Source organism: Heterodontus francisci, chromosome 10 (assembly GCF_036365525.1).
Source record: "Heterodontus francisci isolate sHetFra1 chromosome 10, sHetFra1.hap1, whole genome shotgun sequence".
Classification (NCBI taxonomy): domain Eukaryota; kingdom Metazoa; phylum Chordata; class Chondrichthyes; order Heterodontiformes; family Heterodontidae; genus Heterodontus; species Heterodontus francisci.
Window position 1 is genome coordinate 65,670,827 of NC_090380.1, and position 17,633 is coordinate 65,688,459.

Here is a 17,633-nt window from a genome sequence, read left to right on the forward strand (position 1 = left end):
AATCATGTCTGGAAGTTTGCAGAAAAGTTTTAATCTCACTTGGTGGTTGAACAAAAGTAGGATGTGGTAGAAAGTTGCGCTTTCCAGTTTTTGGGCTTCCACCAACATTCAGCAGGGTGAGTTTCTTGGGGACAATTGTTTGTTATGTGGCTGTAGGAGACGAGTACAAAATATGTTTGAGATCCCATTGAAACTATTTGAGACTTCTTATAGAGGAGCTACTCATACAAGGGGTCTAGCACATGGCCTGATGTGAACACCCACGTTTCGTCAAAAGACCTTGCCCTAGTGATGGGCTTTCTGAGATTGTAGCACCTTCATGTTTAGTCTTCAAGATTCATTATAGCCAACTTTTTTTTTTTTACTTTGGATAGGACTTGGCTGCTTTGCTGATTAAAATTATAACCAGAGTTTAACTGTTTTGATATAAATGCTGAAATTTTGTCCCTTTTCTGTTGAAAGGAAATATTTTATTGGCCATAGAACTTAACGTTCTACTTAAATACAATAAAGAAATTCGAATTGAAATGATTTCATTTCCATTGGATGATGAAATCTTCGAAGACAGGCCTAGATTAGAAATTAAGGCAAAAAAATTGTATCATGCTAATCATCCCTGCTCTTCTATTAATTCTTAAATCAAATATTGCTATCCAGGCTTGTTTCAAATGACTCTTTTAAACCTCTCCCTTCGGCCTGACCTGAGATTATAATGTTGCAAGGATGTGGAAATACCCATCCTCACCATTGAAGGTCTTGTCAGAGAGTGATAAACACCTCTAGTAGAACCCCCTCATCTTGTTTGGGAAGTAGATGGGAAAAGTTATAGAATGGTTACAGCACAGAAGGCCATTCGGCCTGACTTGTCTGTGCCGGTTCTCTGCAAGAGCAACTCAGCTCTTGCCACTCTCTCCCTCCCCCTTTCCCCCTTAGCCCTATCTCTTCAGATAAATACCCAATTTCGTTTTGAAAGCTGCAATTGAATCTGCCTGCACCACACTCTGAGGCAGTGCATCCAGATTCTTAACACTCACCGAGTAAAAGTTTTTCCTGCTGTCATCTTTGGTTCTTTTGCCATTCACCTTAAATCTATGTCCTTTGGTTCTCGACCCTTCAGCCAGTAGGAACAGTATCTCCCTATTTAGTCTGTCCAGACCCCTTGTGATTTTGAACTATCAAATTTCCTCTCAACTTTCTCTAAGGAGAACAGTCCCAACTTCTCCAATCTGTCCACATAATGTAAGTCTCTCATACCCAGAGGCATTCTTGTAAATCTTTTCTACACCCCTCTTATGCCGTCACATCCTTCCTGAAGTGTGGTTCCCACAATTGGACACACTACTCCAATTGAGGCTAACCCAGTGTTTTATAAAGGTTCACCATAACTTTGTTTTTGTACTCTGTGCCTCTATTTATAAAGTCCAGGATCACTTGTGCCTTATTAACCACTTTCCCAACCTGGCATGCCGCCTTCAATGATCTGTGCGCATATACTCTCGGGTTCCTCTGCTCCTCTACCCCCTTTAGAATTGTATCCTTTTATATTGCCTCCTTGTTCTTCCTACCAAAACAAATCACTTCACACTTTTCTGCATTAAATTTCATCTGCCAGCATTGTCTGTCCATTCCAGCAGCCTGTCTTTGTCCTCTTGAAGTCTATCACTATCCTCCCCACAGTTCACAATACCTCCAAGTTTTGTGTCAGATGCAAAGTTTTATATTCTGCCCTGCACACTTGGGTCTAGATCGTTTACTATAGGTAAAGAAAAGCAGTGGTTGTAATACCGACACTTGGGAAACCCCACTATGTACCTTACTCCATTCCAAAAACAGCCGTTCCCCACTACGTTTACGATCCATGGGCTTCAGTTTTTCTGACAAGCCTGTCATGTGGCACTTCATCAGACGTCTTTTGGAATCCATGTACCCCACATCAACCGCATTACCCTCATTTACCCTCTGTTACCTCATCAAAAAATTCAATCAGATTAGTTAAATACGATTTGCCCTTAACAAATCTGTGCTGGCTTTCCTTAATTAATTCACATTTCTCCCAAGCGACTGTTAATTTTGGCCCAATATCATTTGTAAAAGCTTTCCCACCACCCAGGTTAGACTGACTGACTATAGCTGTTGGGTTTATCCTTGCACCCTTTTTTGAACAAGGGTGTATCATTTGCAATTTTCCAGTCCTTTGGCACCACCCCTCTATTTTTTTGCTAGTGCCTCTGCAACTTCCACCCTTTCTCCCTCAGTATCCTTGGAAGTATCTGATCCGGTTCTGGTGTCTTAATCAACTTTATGTACAGTCAGCTTTTCTAATACCTCCTCTTTAACAATTTTTAGCCCACCTAGTATTAGCGTGCCAGTATTTCAACACAGTGCCTAATTGGATTAGAGTCTTCACTTATTTTGAAAATTTCTGGTGGAAGTGCACAAAAATGAGTTGTACACTGGGTTTTATTTCCAAAAGCACAAATATACTGTTAGTACTTTGAGAGCATCAATACCTTTACTGTTGATGTGCTTTCAAGCTATAGCTGAGGATGGAGTCAGTGTTCTCTACAGCAGTTACATTAATAGATGTGCTTCTGTGATCCTAGTGGTTTCTCCTTCCTTAGTTATTTGTACTATTTCATATTTTGGCTCACCTTACTCCAAAAGTGCAACTTGATGATTTTCAACTCAGGCAAGCATTGATGCACACAGCTCACTGACATTTCACTTATGGGGGATAAATTTTCTTGTTTTCCCCTGCAAACAAAACTATTCTGCTCTGAATCAGAAACAGGATCAAAACCCACCATTGGGGCTTGTTCTTAATTTGGGGCTGGTTTGAATATCTGTCAGTGTGAAACAGGAGCTAAATACTTATTGGCTGCTTTCAGCAATAATACTGTGGACTTAAAAAAAAAAAAATGAGTTGTAAGAAGAATTGGTAGCAGCACAGGTTGGCCAAACTGGGTTGCACAGCACTATTAACGGGATGCTTCCACCAATGTGTTGTATTGTTCAGTTTGGTTCTTGGCATATCTGACATGAGTTGGAATTGAATTATTTTTTTCACAAGTGCATTATTACAGCAGACTTTACGTGCAGATGGTACAACTGATGTTTTTTCTCCCCTTTTAAGAGGTGTATTATAAATAATACTCATCGCCTCATAGAACTGTGTGTGGCCAAGCTGTCCCAGGACTGGTTTCCTCTTCTTGAACTCCTTGCTATGGCCTTAAACCCTCACTGCAAATTTCATATCTACAATGGTACACGCCCCTCTGAGACTGTTCCTGCTGGAGTCCAGCTGGCTGAAGATGAACTGTTTGCTCGACCACCTGACCCACGTTCACCAAAGGTTTGGAGAATCTGCCATTTTTGAGATTAATGGGACTTCACTGTTGTAAATTAACTAACATTTTGTTCCAGTTTATTATGAGCATTATTATAATTGTACACTTGATTGTAACTGTGCTGCTCAGAGAACTGGAATGTTTGATTAATTTGTTTCTAGCGGAGGCAAATCTTGATAATTTAAAGCCATCAGGATATTTCCTGGAAGCGCACACACTTTTATTGTTTTACTGTGTGGGTGCCAAATGTGGAAATATATTTTTGAAGAAAATTGAGATAGCTGCCAGCTATAAGAAGCGCATGTCCATTTTGGTGCACATCTGTTAAACGTGTACAATATTGATTTGTCCATTTCCTTTTATTATTCTATTGTTAATTTGGATCATAGTACTGAACAAGTGAAATTTTAAAATCAAGTAAACATTTAGGCACTCTGGTTCACTGGAACTCTCAGCATGTTTATCCAGTGAATATCGGAGTCATCCATATGCCAATGACTCCAGTTTTGATGTTTGATCTCCGCTGAATTAACTTCGCAGCTGGAGAAGCAACTGGAATGCTAAATTTTGTCTAAATGCCTTTGCATTAGGGAGGGAACAATTACTTAGTTTCCAACCTGTTAACTTGCGGTTTCAGCTGGAGCATTTTCTCTGTGGACATTGAATTGAAGGCAGAAAAGGCTTAGATGTGATATCTCTGTGGTAAAACAGCCTCCCAATCAGATTTCAACTGAATCATGCCCATAGCTGATGCAGGGCAGTTATTGACACTGGAATCATAGCTCTGTGAGGAGGACCGGAACATTGAGGACAAAAGAGAAATTGGCTCGTACAGTATATTAGGTTGCTGTCTTTTTATGAGCCAGCATTAATGGTGAAAGGTCACCAAGCTAATACACTACACTGACCAGCAAATCCTCCTCCCCTGCGCTGCTGCTCCGTATACCCATATAGTATTCTTACTCATTCTAGGCCCAACCATCCTCAGCTGCTTCATCAGTGACCTTCCCTCCATCATAAGGACAGAAGTGGGGATGTACGCTGACGATTGCACAATGTTCTCCCTTCGCGACTCCTCAGATACTGAAGCAGTCCATGTCCATGTGCAGCAAGACCTGGACAACGTTCAGGCTTGGGCTGATAAATGGCAAGTAACATTGTGCCACACAAATGCCAGGCAATAACCATCTCCAAAAGAGATAATCTGACCATCTCCTCTTGATGTTCAATGGCATTGCCATCACTGAATCCCCCACTATCAATCAACATCCTGGGGGGTTACCATTGACTAGGAACTGAACTGGACCAGCCACGCACATGATGTGGCTACAAGAGCAAGTCAGAGGCTAGGAATTCTGTGGCGAGTAACTTAACTCCTGTCTCCCTAGTGCCTGTTCACCATGTACAAAGTATAAGTCAGGAGTTTGATGGAATATTCTCCAGTTCCTTGGTCTCCAACAACACTCAGGAGGTTCGACACCATCCAGGACAAAGCAGTCCTCTTGGCACCCCATTCACCATCTTCAACATTTACTCTCTCCACCACCGACAGTGGTGGAGTGGCAGCAGTGTGTACCATCTACAAGATGCACTTCAGCAACTCACCGAGGCTCCTTCGACAGCACCTTCCAAACCCATGACCTCTACCACCTAGAAGGACTAGGGCAGCAGATGCATGGGAACACCACCACCTGCAAGTTCCTCTCCAAGCCACACACCATCCTGACTTGGAACTATATCGCTGTTCCTTAACTGCAGCTGCCAAAATCCTGGAACTCCCTTCTTAACAGCACTGTGGGTGTACCTACGTTCCAAGGGCTGCAGCGGTTCAAGAAGGCAGCTCACCACCTTCTCGAGGGCAATTAGGGATGGGCAGTAAATACTGTCCTAGCCAGATAATCGCATGAACGCATTTTAAAAAATAACAATGATATGCTCTCCCCTGAAATTAGTTTGGGTCTTGAGAATTCCTAATGGGTGTAAGTTCGTAACATTAATTTAGTTAATTTAGTTTTCTCCAAGCTCAAGAATTGGTGGTTCAGGAAGTGCATAGTTAACTACAATATATGATTAATGCTCTTTTAGTGGTTGGAGTGAAAGCGCATTGGCCAGCAGTCTACTTTGCATCAATGGTGTATCTAACATGTTGAGGTCAGTGCTGAAACAGTGTAACTGTGGAAAGGTCCCTCACTTCATTTATCCTAAAAAAAAATTACCAAGGAATTTCATTAGTTTTTGAGGTTAATTCTTATATTTTCACATAATTAAAACTGATAAATTAGACTGCATTTCTTCAAAGAGTGGGTGGTGAGTTGTAGCCAAAATGCTTTCCCACAGAAGTCAAGCCTGCAGCTACAAGAGTTGATGAGTACTGCACTTGTGTACCTGTTGGATCACAGTGACAAGAGTTGGCCACTTACTCTTTTCTTGAGCAATGCGTGAATAGTATTGCAGAAATAAGACGGTGCTGCTTTCTCAAAGTTTAATGTAACATTACAAGTTACAGAAGGACTAGCTTTTAGTAGTTTCTCATAACTGCCAAAGCGGCGTAACTATGGAGTTTAAATGTATATAGATGACTTGGATTTTGACTTTTAACTTTCCTGTAGGGTTGGCTTGTGGATCTTATCAACAAGTTTGGGACATTGAATGGATTTCAGATTCTACACGATCGATTTGTCAGTGGTTCAGCATTAAATGTTCAGATAATTGCAGCACTCATCAAGTAAGCAGATTGTTTTGATATTTTAAAGTATAAATGAAGGATTGGTGGGCAAGTGTTCAGTACAATTTTTTGCATATTAAATAACAAGTAGTCAGATATGTATAATCAGGACAAATTAAATGTTTTGACCTAGGTGATTGTTTGAAGGGAAAGAATTGGTTATATGGGAAGCATGCTTTAGCTAGACTAGTAAAGCAAAAGATGGTCTTTACTATCTAGGACAGAATTCCAGATGACATCAGAGGGAGTTCTATAGGCAGCAGAAATGTTATGTTGTTTTTCATGAATTTTAAATTGCAGCCATAGCATCCCTTGCGCTATTAGGATAAACTGACACCTAACTTAATTGCTGGCTCCATTTGTGGCACTTCGATTATAATGAAGAATGCTAACAATGCTGGACTAACCTGTTATTAAATATGAATTTGACAATATGAATACAGTTCTCAAGTCTACTACTGTACTACTAGATCCATAAGCAACAAGTGGATTTTCTGTGTCATCCACCATACAATGCTATAAATCAAATCATTGAGAGGGAAAAAATGGTAGAGGTTGTTAGTAATGATTTCATAATCTATCAGTTGAAAGTTTGCTTTCCAAATGCCAAAAAATTATCAAATGCTACTTCCAAACCAGAGATATGCCTGAGACATTTTGTTTTGAGAAATGCTGGGAAACTGGCTTTTAAAATTATTTAAAACTTCAGGAGCTGGAGTGCCCTTCTAGAACACGGAAGCCTAACCACCCCCCCCCCCCCCCCCAACTCCTGCCTATAATTTCAGAATCTACCTGTCACACTGCTTCAGGACCTCAACCAACTCTCGAAACCTCCCAAACATGTGGAACTACTTTGCCAATACTTTAATTCCTGGGGTTGCTCTTTGCCTCTGCACCAATACTTCCAGGCCACAGCAATCTTTTTCCAGTAATCCACACCCAGGGTGCTCTTTCCCCAAAGCTCCCAGACCCCATTCCCAATGCCACCACCCCCTTTTCATTGGTCTCCACTGACTGATACACTACTCCCAATGCTTCTGTATCATAGTCCCATTCAACTGTTCTGATATTCCACAATCCCCCCTCCGCAGTTCTTGCACCCTGTCCTAGTCTTCCCACATTACTGCTATGCCACCCTCCCACCACTGCCATGTCCCAGGACACTATTTTCTTTTTCCATGCTTATCCGTTGTCCATCCTTTCCTGAGTTCCTACAATATCAGGATCACCCTGTCAGCACTGCTGCACCTGAGCATTCCTGTCCTAATGCACCACATCTAGTATTCCACACACTGGGGTTCCTTTGCGTTACCAAATCAGGTGACGCTGCTCCCTTGGACCTTTCCCCATACCCCTCCCCACTCCCAAGTATTGCTGCACACCTAAATATTAACATCTTTCTGTATATCCTGAACATCAATAAGTTGCAAAATAAAATTAAGCTAATGGCTAAACAAATATATTGACAGGCCACTGATTTAACTGTTTCTGCCAATGTTGGCACAAATGGTAATTTTTCTGTACTGCTTTTGTTTAGCATTTGGATGCAATTATTTGTCGTATTTGGAAAAATTGTATCAATTCATTTCAGGAATTATTTTGAGTCACTGCACCGTACTTGTGTTCACACATTTGCGATACTGTACAATGTCAGTTCAACCAAAAGGTGTATGTACATTTGAATTGATGCTCCTTCCACTTATGCCGACATGGATAGTTTTGAGAGAAACCACATCTGTGAGACAGCTGTATGGAGTAACTTGCATACAAAGCATTATTACTTTGATCTGATGGGGCACTTGGCTGCTCTGCTTGGAGCTGGAGTCAATAGTTCACTCTTAGTTCCCACCTCCAGTATTTTTTGCTAATTTGGTACAATTCTGTTCTGTGTGGATATTGAATGAGGATATGTTAATTATGTCCCATCAAAAGGATGTGCCTCATTTTGAATGTAGTTTACCCTTCGTGTGCAAAGCTTCCTGTCTTGCGTTCGGTTCTTATTTGGACCTGATTTGAACAATTTGGCACTGTTGTTTCCTCATCTGAGTTGGGGAGATGGGCATTGAATTAGTAATCCAGAGGCCCAAGCTAATGCCCTGAGTACATGGGTTCAAATCCCCGGTGGATTTTAAATTTAGTTAATTAATAAAAATCTGGAATTGAAAGCTGGTCTCAGTAATGCTGCCTTGAAACTATCATAAATTGTCGTAAAAACCCATCAGTTTCACTAATGTCCTTTAGGGAAGGAAATCTGACATCCTTATCTGGTCTGGCCTACGTGTCACTCCAGACCCACAGCGACATGGATAACTCTTAATTCTGCTCTGAAATGGCCTGGCAAGCCACTCAGTTGTCAAGGGCAATTAGGAATGGGCAACAAATGCTGCCCTTGACAGCGATGCCCACATCCCATGAGAGAAAAAAAAGTCTCCTGGTTCAGTTATTTGGTTTTATTTTCCAATCAGAAATTGAAATGTAGCTCAGAGTGAGCATTTCCTATACAGTGGAATGGAGAAGGCGGACAAGCAGAGACTACTGTGTTGCTAGCACGTAAAGAAATTGTATGATGCAGCTGTATGCAAGCTGGATTTTGCCTTAAACTAATCTTGGTTAACATTGCTGAAACTGTGTGCTGATTTAGTTACTTACTGATCACTGGTGAATTAGTGGGATTTGATTTGTGTGACATGAAAATTTCATTGAAGCTTTTTGATTTTAGGGGTTTCAGTTTGTATACAGACATTATATTTAATGACAACGTGAATGCTAATACATTTTTTAAATCTTCTCCAGACCTTTTGGGCAGTGTTATGAATTTCTTACCTTGCACACAGTGAAGAAATACTTCCTTCCAATAATCGAAATGGTTCCGCAGTTTCTCGAAAATCTAACAGATGAGGAGCTGAAAAAAGAAGCGAAGAATGAAGCCAAAAATGATGCTTTATCTATGATAATTAAATCTCTGAAAAATTTAGCTTCACGGGTTCCTGGGCAGGAGGAGACGGTCAAAAATTTAGAAATATTTAGGTTAAAAATGATACTAAGGTAATTATACTACCATTTTTTAGATTTTTATTGAAATTGTTTGTGGTTCTTTGATGTAAATTAACTTCGTTATTTATAGGTTGTTACAAATTTCATCTTTTAACGGAAAAATGAATGCACTAAATGAAGTTAACAAGGTGATTTCCAGTGTCTCTTATTATACTCATCGCCATGGCAGTCCTGAAGAAGAAGAATGGTTGACAGCGGAGAGAATGGCAGTAAGTAGTAAAATTGATTCTCTATCCTACAAGAAATTATACTGAAAGTTGTATGGTTTTTACAGTTGGATTTTGAATGTCTTCTCAAATCAGTTTGCCTTAATGCTTTATATTGTGTGTTCTGTTTGGCTTAAGTATTCATCTTTGGAAGTGTAAATTTCTAAAATTTTTTAAGTCTTGTAAGTTTCTGAAGAGTAGAACAGAACAATATTGACTGAAGATAATGGTGAGCATATGGATTTGCAAGTTAGAGAGAGATGGAAAATTTTGTAGAATGCATTTCGTTCTGTCACCTAATTTCCAGGGTATTTAATGAAAAATAGTTCAACTTTATTAATTAAACCCTGCAACAAGCAGCTATCTTTGCTTTTCCACATTCTGTTGGTATTCTCTCTCTGCGCAGTTTTCAAGGACATCTCAACTCACATCTTCCTCTGAACATCATGTGATGCACAGACTTGCTCTGCTGCAATTTTGTTCTTCCAATGTGAGAAATATAATGTGAATTGGTGCATAACTTATTTCTCTGGCAACTTTCAGACGTGGGTGATCAGTCTTTCAGTGTTTGAAAATTGTTGAATCTTGAAAATATGGTTCACCAATGATTGCTGAGGTTTTCAGTTTGGGAAAGCAAATTTATTTCATGCATTGTATTGTGAAAAATATGAATTTTATAAATATTGTCATTGCTATTAAGTTAGAATGTGAACCTCTGGTTTCTGAGTTCCTTGACTATTTGTAGGAGTGGATTCAACAAAACAACATCTTGTCAATTGTGTTGCGTGACAGTCTACATCAACCACAATATGTTGAAAAACTAGAGAAGATACTTCGCTTTGTTATTAAAGAAAAAGCACTCACCCTACAAGATCTTGACAACATTTGGGCAGCACAGGTGAGGAAATATACAGCATTCAGTTAGGTTGTCCTGTGCTATGCTGTTTACATTTGTGTAAAAGTCACTGGATTTATTGAAGGATGCTCTTAAATGGTTTGCACTTTGAGGTGATTAAACTTATGTAATGCAGATAAAAGATTGGGCATAACTAGTTTTGAGAGGAGGATTATATTGCTGAACAATTTTTTTCCCCAAATGCTTAATTTATTTTGGTATTTGATAAGCCCATTCCTTTTTTAGGAAACCAAATGGCCACTGTAGCCATTTGGTAGCGTTCTTGCCCAAATCAGAATATTGTGTTCAAGCTCTTTCAGCTGCCCAGGTAGATGTATATTTATTAGTGGTTTTAATTGGAGTGTGGTGATGGGCTTCCATGCTGTTACATACCTGATTGATGGGGAAAAAAATAAAATATCCCCTCCACCTTTTCACACCGTTAAGTGCAACAGGGAATATTAAGTTAGTGACTATGTTGATATGTAGGGCAGTAGGCAGGCAAGAAAGGAAGAAAGTGAACATATTTAGAATGCTTTACATGTCACATCTCCACACTCAACAACCCTTGGCAGTAACTCACTTCAAAAGTTATCCAAGTGTGTATATTGCATACAGCAAGATCTCTTAAATAACAAATGAAAGATTTGCCAAATAATCTCCTCTTAGTGTTGTGACTCAGGAAACAATGTTTTCCAAGAAACTGGGACAATTTGCTGCTCCTGAGAAGGTAAACAATGCCTTGATTTAACATCTTATCAAAAAGACAGTGCCTCCAACATTGGAGCACCTCCTCAGTGTTTTGAAGTATCAGTCCAGTCGTTAGTAAGGAAGAAGAAAAGATTTACCTTTCATGATTTCAAGATGCCCAAAAACACTGCACAACCAAAGAGGTACTTATTTGATGTGTAGTCACTTCCAATGTAGGAAATACAGCAGCCAATTGAAAACACAGAAATAAATGGCCTGGTAATTAGTTTCAGTGGTTGAAGGATAAATGTTGGCCAGGACATTACAGAACTCAATGCTGTTTTTGAATAGGACCATGCAGTCTTTTACATCCATTTGAGAAGTGTAATGACTCATCTGAAAGATAGCACCTCTGACAGTAGAAGATTTTTTCAGTATTGCACTAGTGGTTGGGTCAGACTGTGTGCTGAAGTCTTCAGAATGGGGCTTGAACTCATGACCACCTGACTCCGGTGAGAATATCACCACCGAGTAAAGGCTAACACTAAATTTAGCAGAGAGCTTCGTGTAGAATATAGCTGTAGATGTATGTTCCAACTAATGTTCACTTTTAAGCAAGTTTAAAATTGTTACGACTATTCCTTATAATTTTTATTTTACTGTTTGTGTATAGTACATTCCTCCAAGTTCTGATCATGTTTTCTGTGGGGAAGATGCATATTCTTGAAGAGTTGGGGTATTTTGTTCAAAGGTTGCACTACTGGAATTGAGTTAATATGTGATATCTGTTGCTATGTTTTTTGTGTAGGCTGGTAAACATGAAGCAATTGTGAAGAATGTCCATGATCTTCTTGCAAAATTGGCTTGGGATTTTTCTCCTGAACAGTTGGACCACCTTTTTGATTGCTTTAAGGTAGACTTTTTTTATCCTTAAATAATTTGTTAGACAGATTGAAATACATATTTATTTATTTTTCAAATTTAAATTTTAAGGCGAGTTGGACAAATGCAAGTAAAAAGCAACGTGAGAAGCTGTTAGAGTTGATCCGTCGCCTTGCTGAGGATGACAAAGATGGTGTGATGGCACATAAGGTGTTAAACCTCCTGTGGAATTTAGCACATAGTGATGACGTACCTGTTGATATCATGGACCAGGCTTTAAGTGCGCACATCAAAATCCTGGACTATAGCTGTTCTCAGGTAAAAGAAAGCTGCATTTTATCAATGTACAGACTAAACATTTTACACATTTGATCATAAGGCATTGCATTGTGATACATTTTAACTGAGGTATTTGCAAAAATTGAATCATAACATCTTTTTCCCTCGAGTTTTTTTTTCCTCTTCAGGTTATTTACTCTCTAATGTAGGATGTGAACCTACTGGAAAATTCACTTTTGTAGTACTTGCAAAGTGCTTGCAGGGTTATAACCCATTTGCTGTTGGCTTGCTTAATAACCTACCCGATATTGGGAGCTGTGATAGCAGGCTTTTAACACTCCTTGTTGAAGATAGTACCTATACAATGTTGCATTAGGGGTGCAGAGTTATGGAACGTTACTATTGCAAAAGACTTTTATTTAGATCTTCAGGAGCATCTGGAATGAGGGGCAGAGAGGTTTTTTATTTTTATTTAGAGATACAGCACTGAAACAGGCCCTTCGGCCCACTGAGTTTGTGCCGACCAACAACCACCCATTTTATACTAACCCTACAGTAATCCCATATTCCCTATCACCTCCCTACACTAGGGGCAATTTACAACAGCCAATTTACCTATCACCTGCAAGTCTTTGGATGTGGGAGGAAACCGGTGCACCCGGCGAAAACCCACGCAGACACAGGGAGAACTTGCAAACTCCGCACAGGCAGTACCCAGAATCGAACCCGGGTCTCTGGAGCTGTGAGGCTGTAGTGCCAACCACTGCGCCACTGTGCTGCTCACTCCGCTGAGTAATACTTTGCGTGCAAGAATAGGCAAATCCTAACTCAACAATGGGAAAACACATTGGCTACCCTCACCTGGTTTTGCCCACCTGTCTAGACAGTTTGCCAGGTGTGGCCACTGTCGCATGAAAAAAGTTTACTTGGAGCCTCAGATGAGAGCTGGGTGCAAGTGAGGATCAACTCCATTCCAAAGAGTGCAACAAGTCCCCCCTTTTCAGAGGTACTACCCCTCTCAGATGCACCCCATCCACCGCTAAATTAATGGGGGTGCAGCAACAGAGGGACCTGAGGGTATATGTGCACAAATCATTAAAGGCAGTACAGGTTGAGAAAGTGGTTAATAAAGCAGATGGAATCCTGGGCTGCAGAAATAGGGGTATAAAGTACAAAAGCAAAGAAATTATGGTGAACCTTCAGAAAGCACTGGTTCGGTCTCAACTGGAGTATTGTGTCCAATTCTGAACACCATGCTTTAGGAAAGATGTGAAGATATTTGAGAGGCTGCAGAAATGATTTACAAGAATGGGGGAATTAGGTTACGTCGATTGGGGAAGCTGGGGCTGCTCTCCTTAGAGAAGATTGAGAGGGGATTTGATGGAGGTATTCAAAATCATGAGTTTGTATATAGTAGATAGGGAGTAGCAGTTCCCATTGGTGGGTCAAGAACCAGAGGATGCTAATTTAAGCTGACTGGCAAAAGAAGCAATGGTAACATGAAAAAACTTTTATGTAGTGAGTGGTTAGGATCTGGAATACACTGCCTGAGAGTCTGATGGAGGCAGGTTCAACCATTACTTTCAAAAGAGAATTAGATAACTATCGGAAGAGAAAAATTTTGCAGGACTACAAGGAAAGGGAGGTGGTGTGGAACTAGGTGAGTTGCTCTTGCAGAGAGCCGGCATGGACAAAATGGGCCGAATGGCCTCCTGTACTATAACCATTCTGTGACCCTTTCTACTCTGTCCAGACGCCTCATGATTTTGAGCATCTCTATCCAATCTCCTCTCAACCTTTTCTTCTCTATGGAGAATAGCCCCAACTTCTCCAACCTATTCATGTGGCTGAAGTCTCCCAGCCCTGGAACGATTCTCATTATCTTTTTTGCACCCACTTTAATGCCTTCATATCCTTCCTAAAGTGCAGAACCCTGAATTGGATGCAGTATTCCAGTTGAGGCAAAACCAGTATTTATAAGCATTCACCATGATTTCCTTGCTTTTTTACTTTGTGCCTCTATTTATAAAGCCCAGGATCCCCTATGCCTTATTAACTACATTCTCAACCTGCCCTGCTGCTTTCAATGACTTGTATATCCTGAGGTATCTCTGCTTTTTGAATTGTATCCATTATTTTATATTGCCTCCTCATTCCTCCTACCAAAATGTATGATTTCATATTTCTTTGCATTAAATTTCATCTGCCACATAACAGCCCATTCCACCAGCTTGTCTGTCTGACTTGAAGTCTTTAACTATACTCCTCACAGATCACAATATTTCCAAGTTTTGTGTCATTTGTAAATTTTAAAATTGTGTCCTGCACACCCAAGACTGGATCCTTAATATAGATCATGAAAGGCAGTGGTCGCAAGTGCTGACCCTCGGGGCATCCCACTGTATACCTTCCTCCAGTCTGGAAAAACAACAGTTCACGACTACTCTGTTTCCTGTCACTCAGCCAGCTTTTTATCCATGCTGCCACTGTCCTATTTCATGGGCTTTAACTTTGCTGACAAACTGTTATGTGGCACTTTATCAAATGCCTTTTAGAAGCCCATGTACTCCACATCAACTGCATTAGCCTCATCAACCCTCTCTTATCTTATCAAAAAAACTCAATCACATTAATTCAACACATTTCGCCCTTAACAAATCAGTGCTGGCTTTCCTTAATTGATCCACATTTGTCCAAGCGACTGTTAATTTTGTTCCAGGTTATCATTTCTAAAAGCTTTCCTACCATCAAAGTTAAATAGACTGGCTGGTAGTTGCGGGGAATTATCCTTACAACTTTTTTTGAAAAAGGGTGTAACATTTGCAATTCTCCAATCCTCTGGAACCACCCTGTGTCCAAGATGGATTGGAAGGTTATGGCCAGTGTCCCTGCAATTTTCACCCTTACTTCCTTAAGTATTGTTGAATGCATCTGCTCTGGTCCTGGTGACTTATCAACTTTTAAGTACAGCCTGCTTTTTTTAACATCTAGGGTTTCAATTAACTCCTCTTTCACTATGACTTTGGCATCATCATCTTGCTTAATAAAGATAGATGCAAAGTACTCATTTAGTGCCATGCCCTCTTCCTCCATGCGTAAATCTGGGATTTGGTCCCTAATCAGCCCCACCCCTCCTTTTACTACCCTTTTATTATCTATAAGCCAATAGAAGACTTTTGGGTTCCCTTTTATGTGAGCTGGCAGTTTCTTCTCCTACTTCTCTCTGCTTCTCATTTCTTCTTTCACTTCCCCTCTGAACTTTCTATATTCGGCCTGGTTCTCACTTATATTAACGATTTGACATCTGTCCTCTGCACCCTTTTTCAACTTGTCTTGCTCTTTATCTCTTTTGTCATCTAGAGAGCTCTGGTTCTGTCTGTCCTACCTTTTCCCCTCATGGAAGTGTACCATGACTGTCCACAAAGCATCTCCTCTTTAAAGACTGCCTCTTGTTCCGTTAGTGTTGCCTGCCAATCTCTGGTTCCAGTTTATTTGTGACAGTTCTTACCCCACTGAAATTGGCCCTCCCCCGATTAGTTATTTTTACTCTGGATTGCTCCTAGCCCTTGTCTACAGCTGACCTAAACCTTATGATACTTTGATTACTGTCCCCTGAATGTTTCCCTACTGACTCTTGATCCACTTGACTGACCTCATTCCCCAGAACCAGATCCAGCAATGCCTCCTTCTGTGTCAGGTGAAAACATATTGATCGAGAAAATTCTCCTGAACGCATTTCCGAAACTCTTTCCCCCTCTCTGCCCTTCACACTTATTATCTCAGTCAATATTAGGATTATTCAAGGCCCCATTTTCACTACTGTTATTTACCTTTTTGTAATTTCCCTGCAAGTTTGTTCCTCTATATCTTTCCAACTAGTTGGGGGGCGGCGCAGTGGTTAGCACCGCAGCCTCACAGCTCCAGCGACCCGGGTTCAATTCTGGGTACTGCCTGTGTGGAGTTTGCAAGTTCTCCGTGTCTGCGTGGGTTTCCTCCGGGTGTTCCGGTTTCCTCCCACAGCCAAAAGACTTGCAGGTTGATAGGTAAATTGGCCATTATAAATTGTCCCTAGTATAGGTAGGCGGTAGGGGAATATAGGGACAGGTGAGGATGTGGTAGGAATATGGGATTAGTGTAGGATTAGTATAAATGGGTGGTTAATGGTCGGCACAGACTCGGTGGGCCGAAGGGCCTGTTTCAGTGCTGTTTCTCTAAATCTAAAAAAAATCTAGTTGGTGGCCTGTGGAATACAGCCAGTAGTGTGATGTTACCTCCTATATTGTTTCTCAGCTCGAACCAAATAGCTTCTGTTGTTGACCCCTCGAGGACATCCCCTCTCCAGCACTAATATAATCTCATATAATACTGCCACCTCTCCTCCTTTCTTTCCTTCTCTATCTTTCTGGAGCACCTTGTATCCAGGATAATTTAGTACCCAGCCCTGCCCTTTTTTGAGCCAGATTTCTGTTTGCACCACGACATCAATTTCCCCTCTAGCTACCTGTGAGCTCACCAACCTTCCTTACCACGGTCCCTGCGTTCGCATAAATTGCAATATTGCATAGTAAGGGATTGACTGTTTCATCCTAGTTTGTATTTTTAATGTTCCCACTGTAATTTGGAAACCTTTTTCAAAAGCTGCCTGCTTAGTCCCAAGTAGCTGGCTTTCTAGTTGGGTGAAGCCCTCTTAGGCACTGAAGTAAGTATTTTACTGTTGTTTCCAAGCACACTCATCCGACAGCGTTACTTTGGTATAAATTCACCCTGAATGTTTCTGAAATTTTTCCTTTTAATGGAAGAAAGCTGTTTTTGTAGCATGCTGGAGTATCCAAGTGACAATAAATAGGATTCAAAAACCATCTTTGCTAATGCAGCCGAAGCAAAGGTGAATCAAACTTGCTTTACTGTTTACAATGTGATATCCCGGCCAAATAGTGCCATGTGCATTGAACAAAAAATATAACCTTTACAACTAAGTGGGATAAGGAAAAGGCTTTTCTTTTCCTATTCATCAACCTTTTTACTGTTTTTAAAATAGAAAGGCAAACATGTGCTTCGCTATTTTGGCAGGCTGGAACTTAGTCAATCTCCCAAATTTATGTGCAGTTGTATTGTCTTTCAAGCAAGCACTCATTTTGATAAGTTTCAATTCAAAGTACATTTCTTTCTTTGTAAGGGAGAGAGGAATAATGAATGAGCATTAGTAGTGGAGTTTAGTTTAACCTTCTGTAATACTTAGAGAATTACTGATGCCAATTACTATTCAAATAGGACCGGGACACTCAAAAGATCCAGTGGATCGATCGCTTTGTGGAGGAACTACGTACTAATGACAAATGGGTCATTCCAGCTTTGAAACAAATTAGAGAAATCTGCAGTTTGTTTGGAGAAGCGCCACAGAATTTGAGGTAAGATTAAAGACTGTTCAGAACTTCCTCTGGTCAGGACTGAAGCAAACAGCCATCCCCTAATATTGATACTTTGAGAATAGCAACGTTGGGTTTCATTGTTTCAAAAGATTATCCTTGGTTGTGTTTGTTACGTGTAAGTACTTG

At 40.4% G+C, this 17,633-nt stretch overlaps 1 protein-coding gene across 1 annotated transcript in view; it reads left to right on the top strand.

The window, feature by feature from the left end:
- The window catches only part of usp9 (ubiquitin specific peptidase 9), a 330,949-nt gene that overhangs the window by 70,234 nt on the left and 243,082 nt on the right, over positions 1-17,633 (top strand). The window contains exons 6-13 of the mRNA XM_068040658.1: positions 3,134-3,352; positions 5,957-6,072; positions 8,866-9,117; positions 9,197-9,335; positions 10,078-10,230; positions 11,726-11,830; positions 11,911-12,117; positions 17,350-17,486. Of these exons, the coding sequence (XP_067896759.1) occupies positions 3,134-3,352; positions 5,957-6,072; positions 8,866-9,117; positions 9,197-9,335; positions 10,078-10,230; positions 11,726-11,830; positions 11,911-12,117; positions 17,350-17,486 (1,328 nt within the window). The remainder of the gene's footprint in view (positions 1-3,133; positions 3,353-5,956; positions 6,073-8,865; positions 9,118-9,196; positions 9,336-10,077; positions 10,231-11,725; positions 11,831-11,910; positions 12,118-17,349; positions 17,487-17,633) is intronic.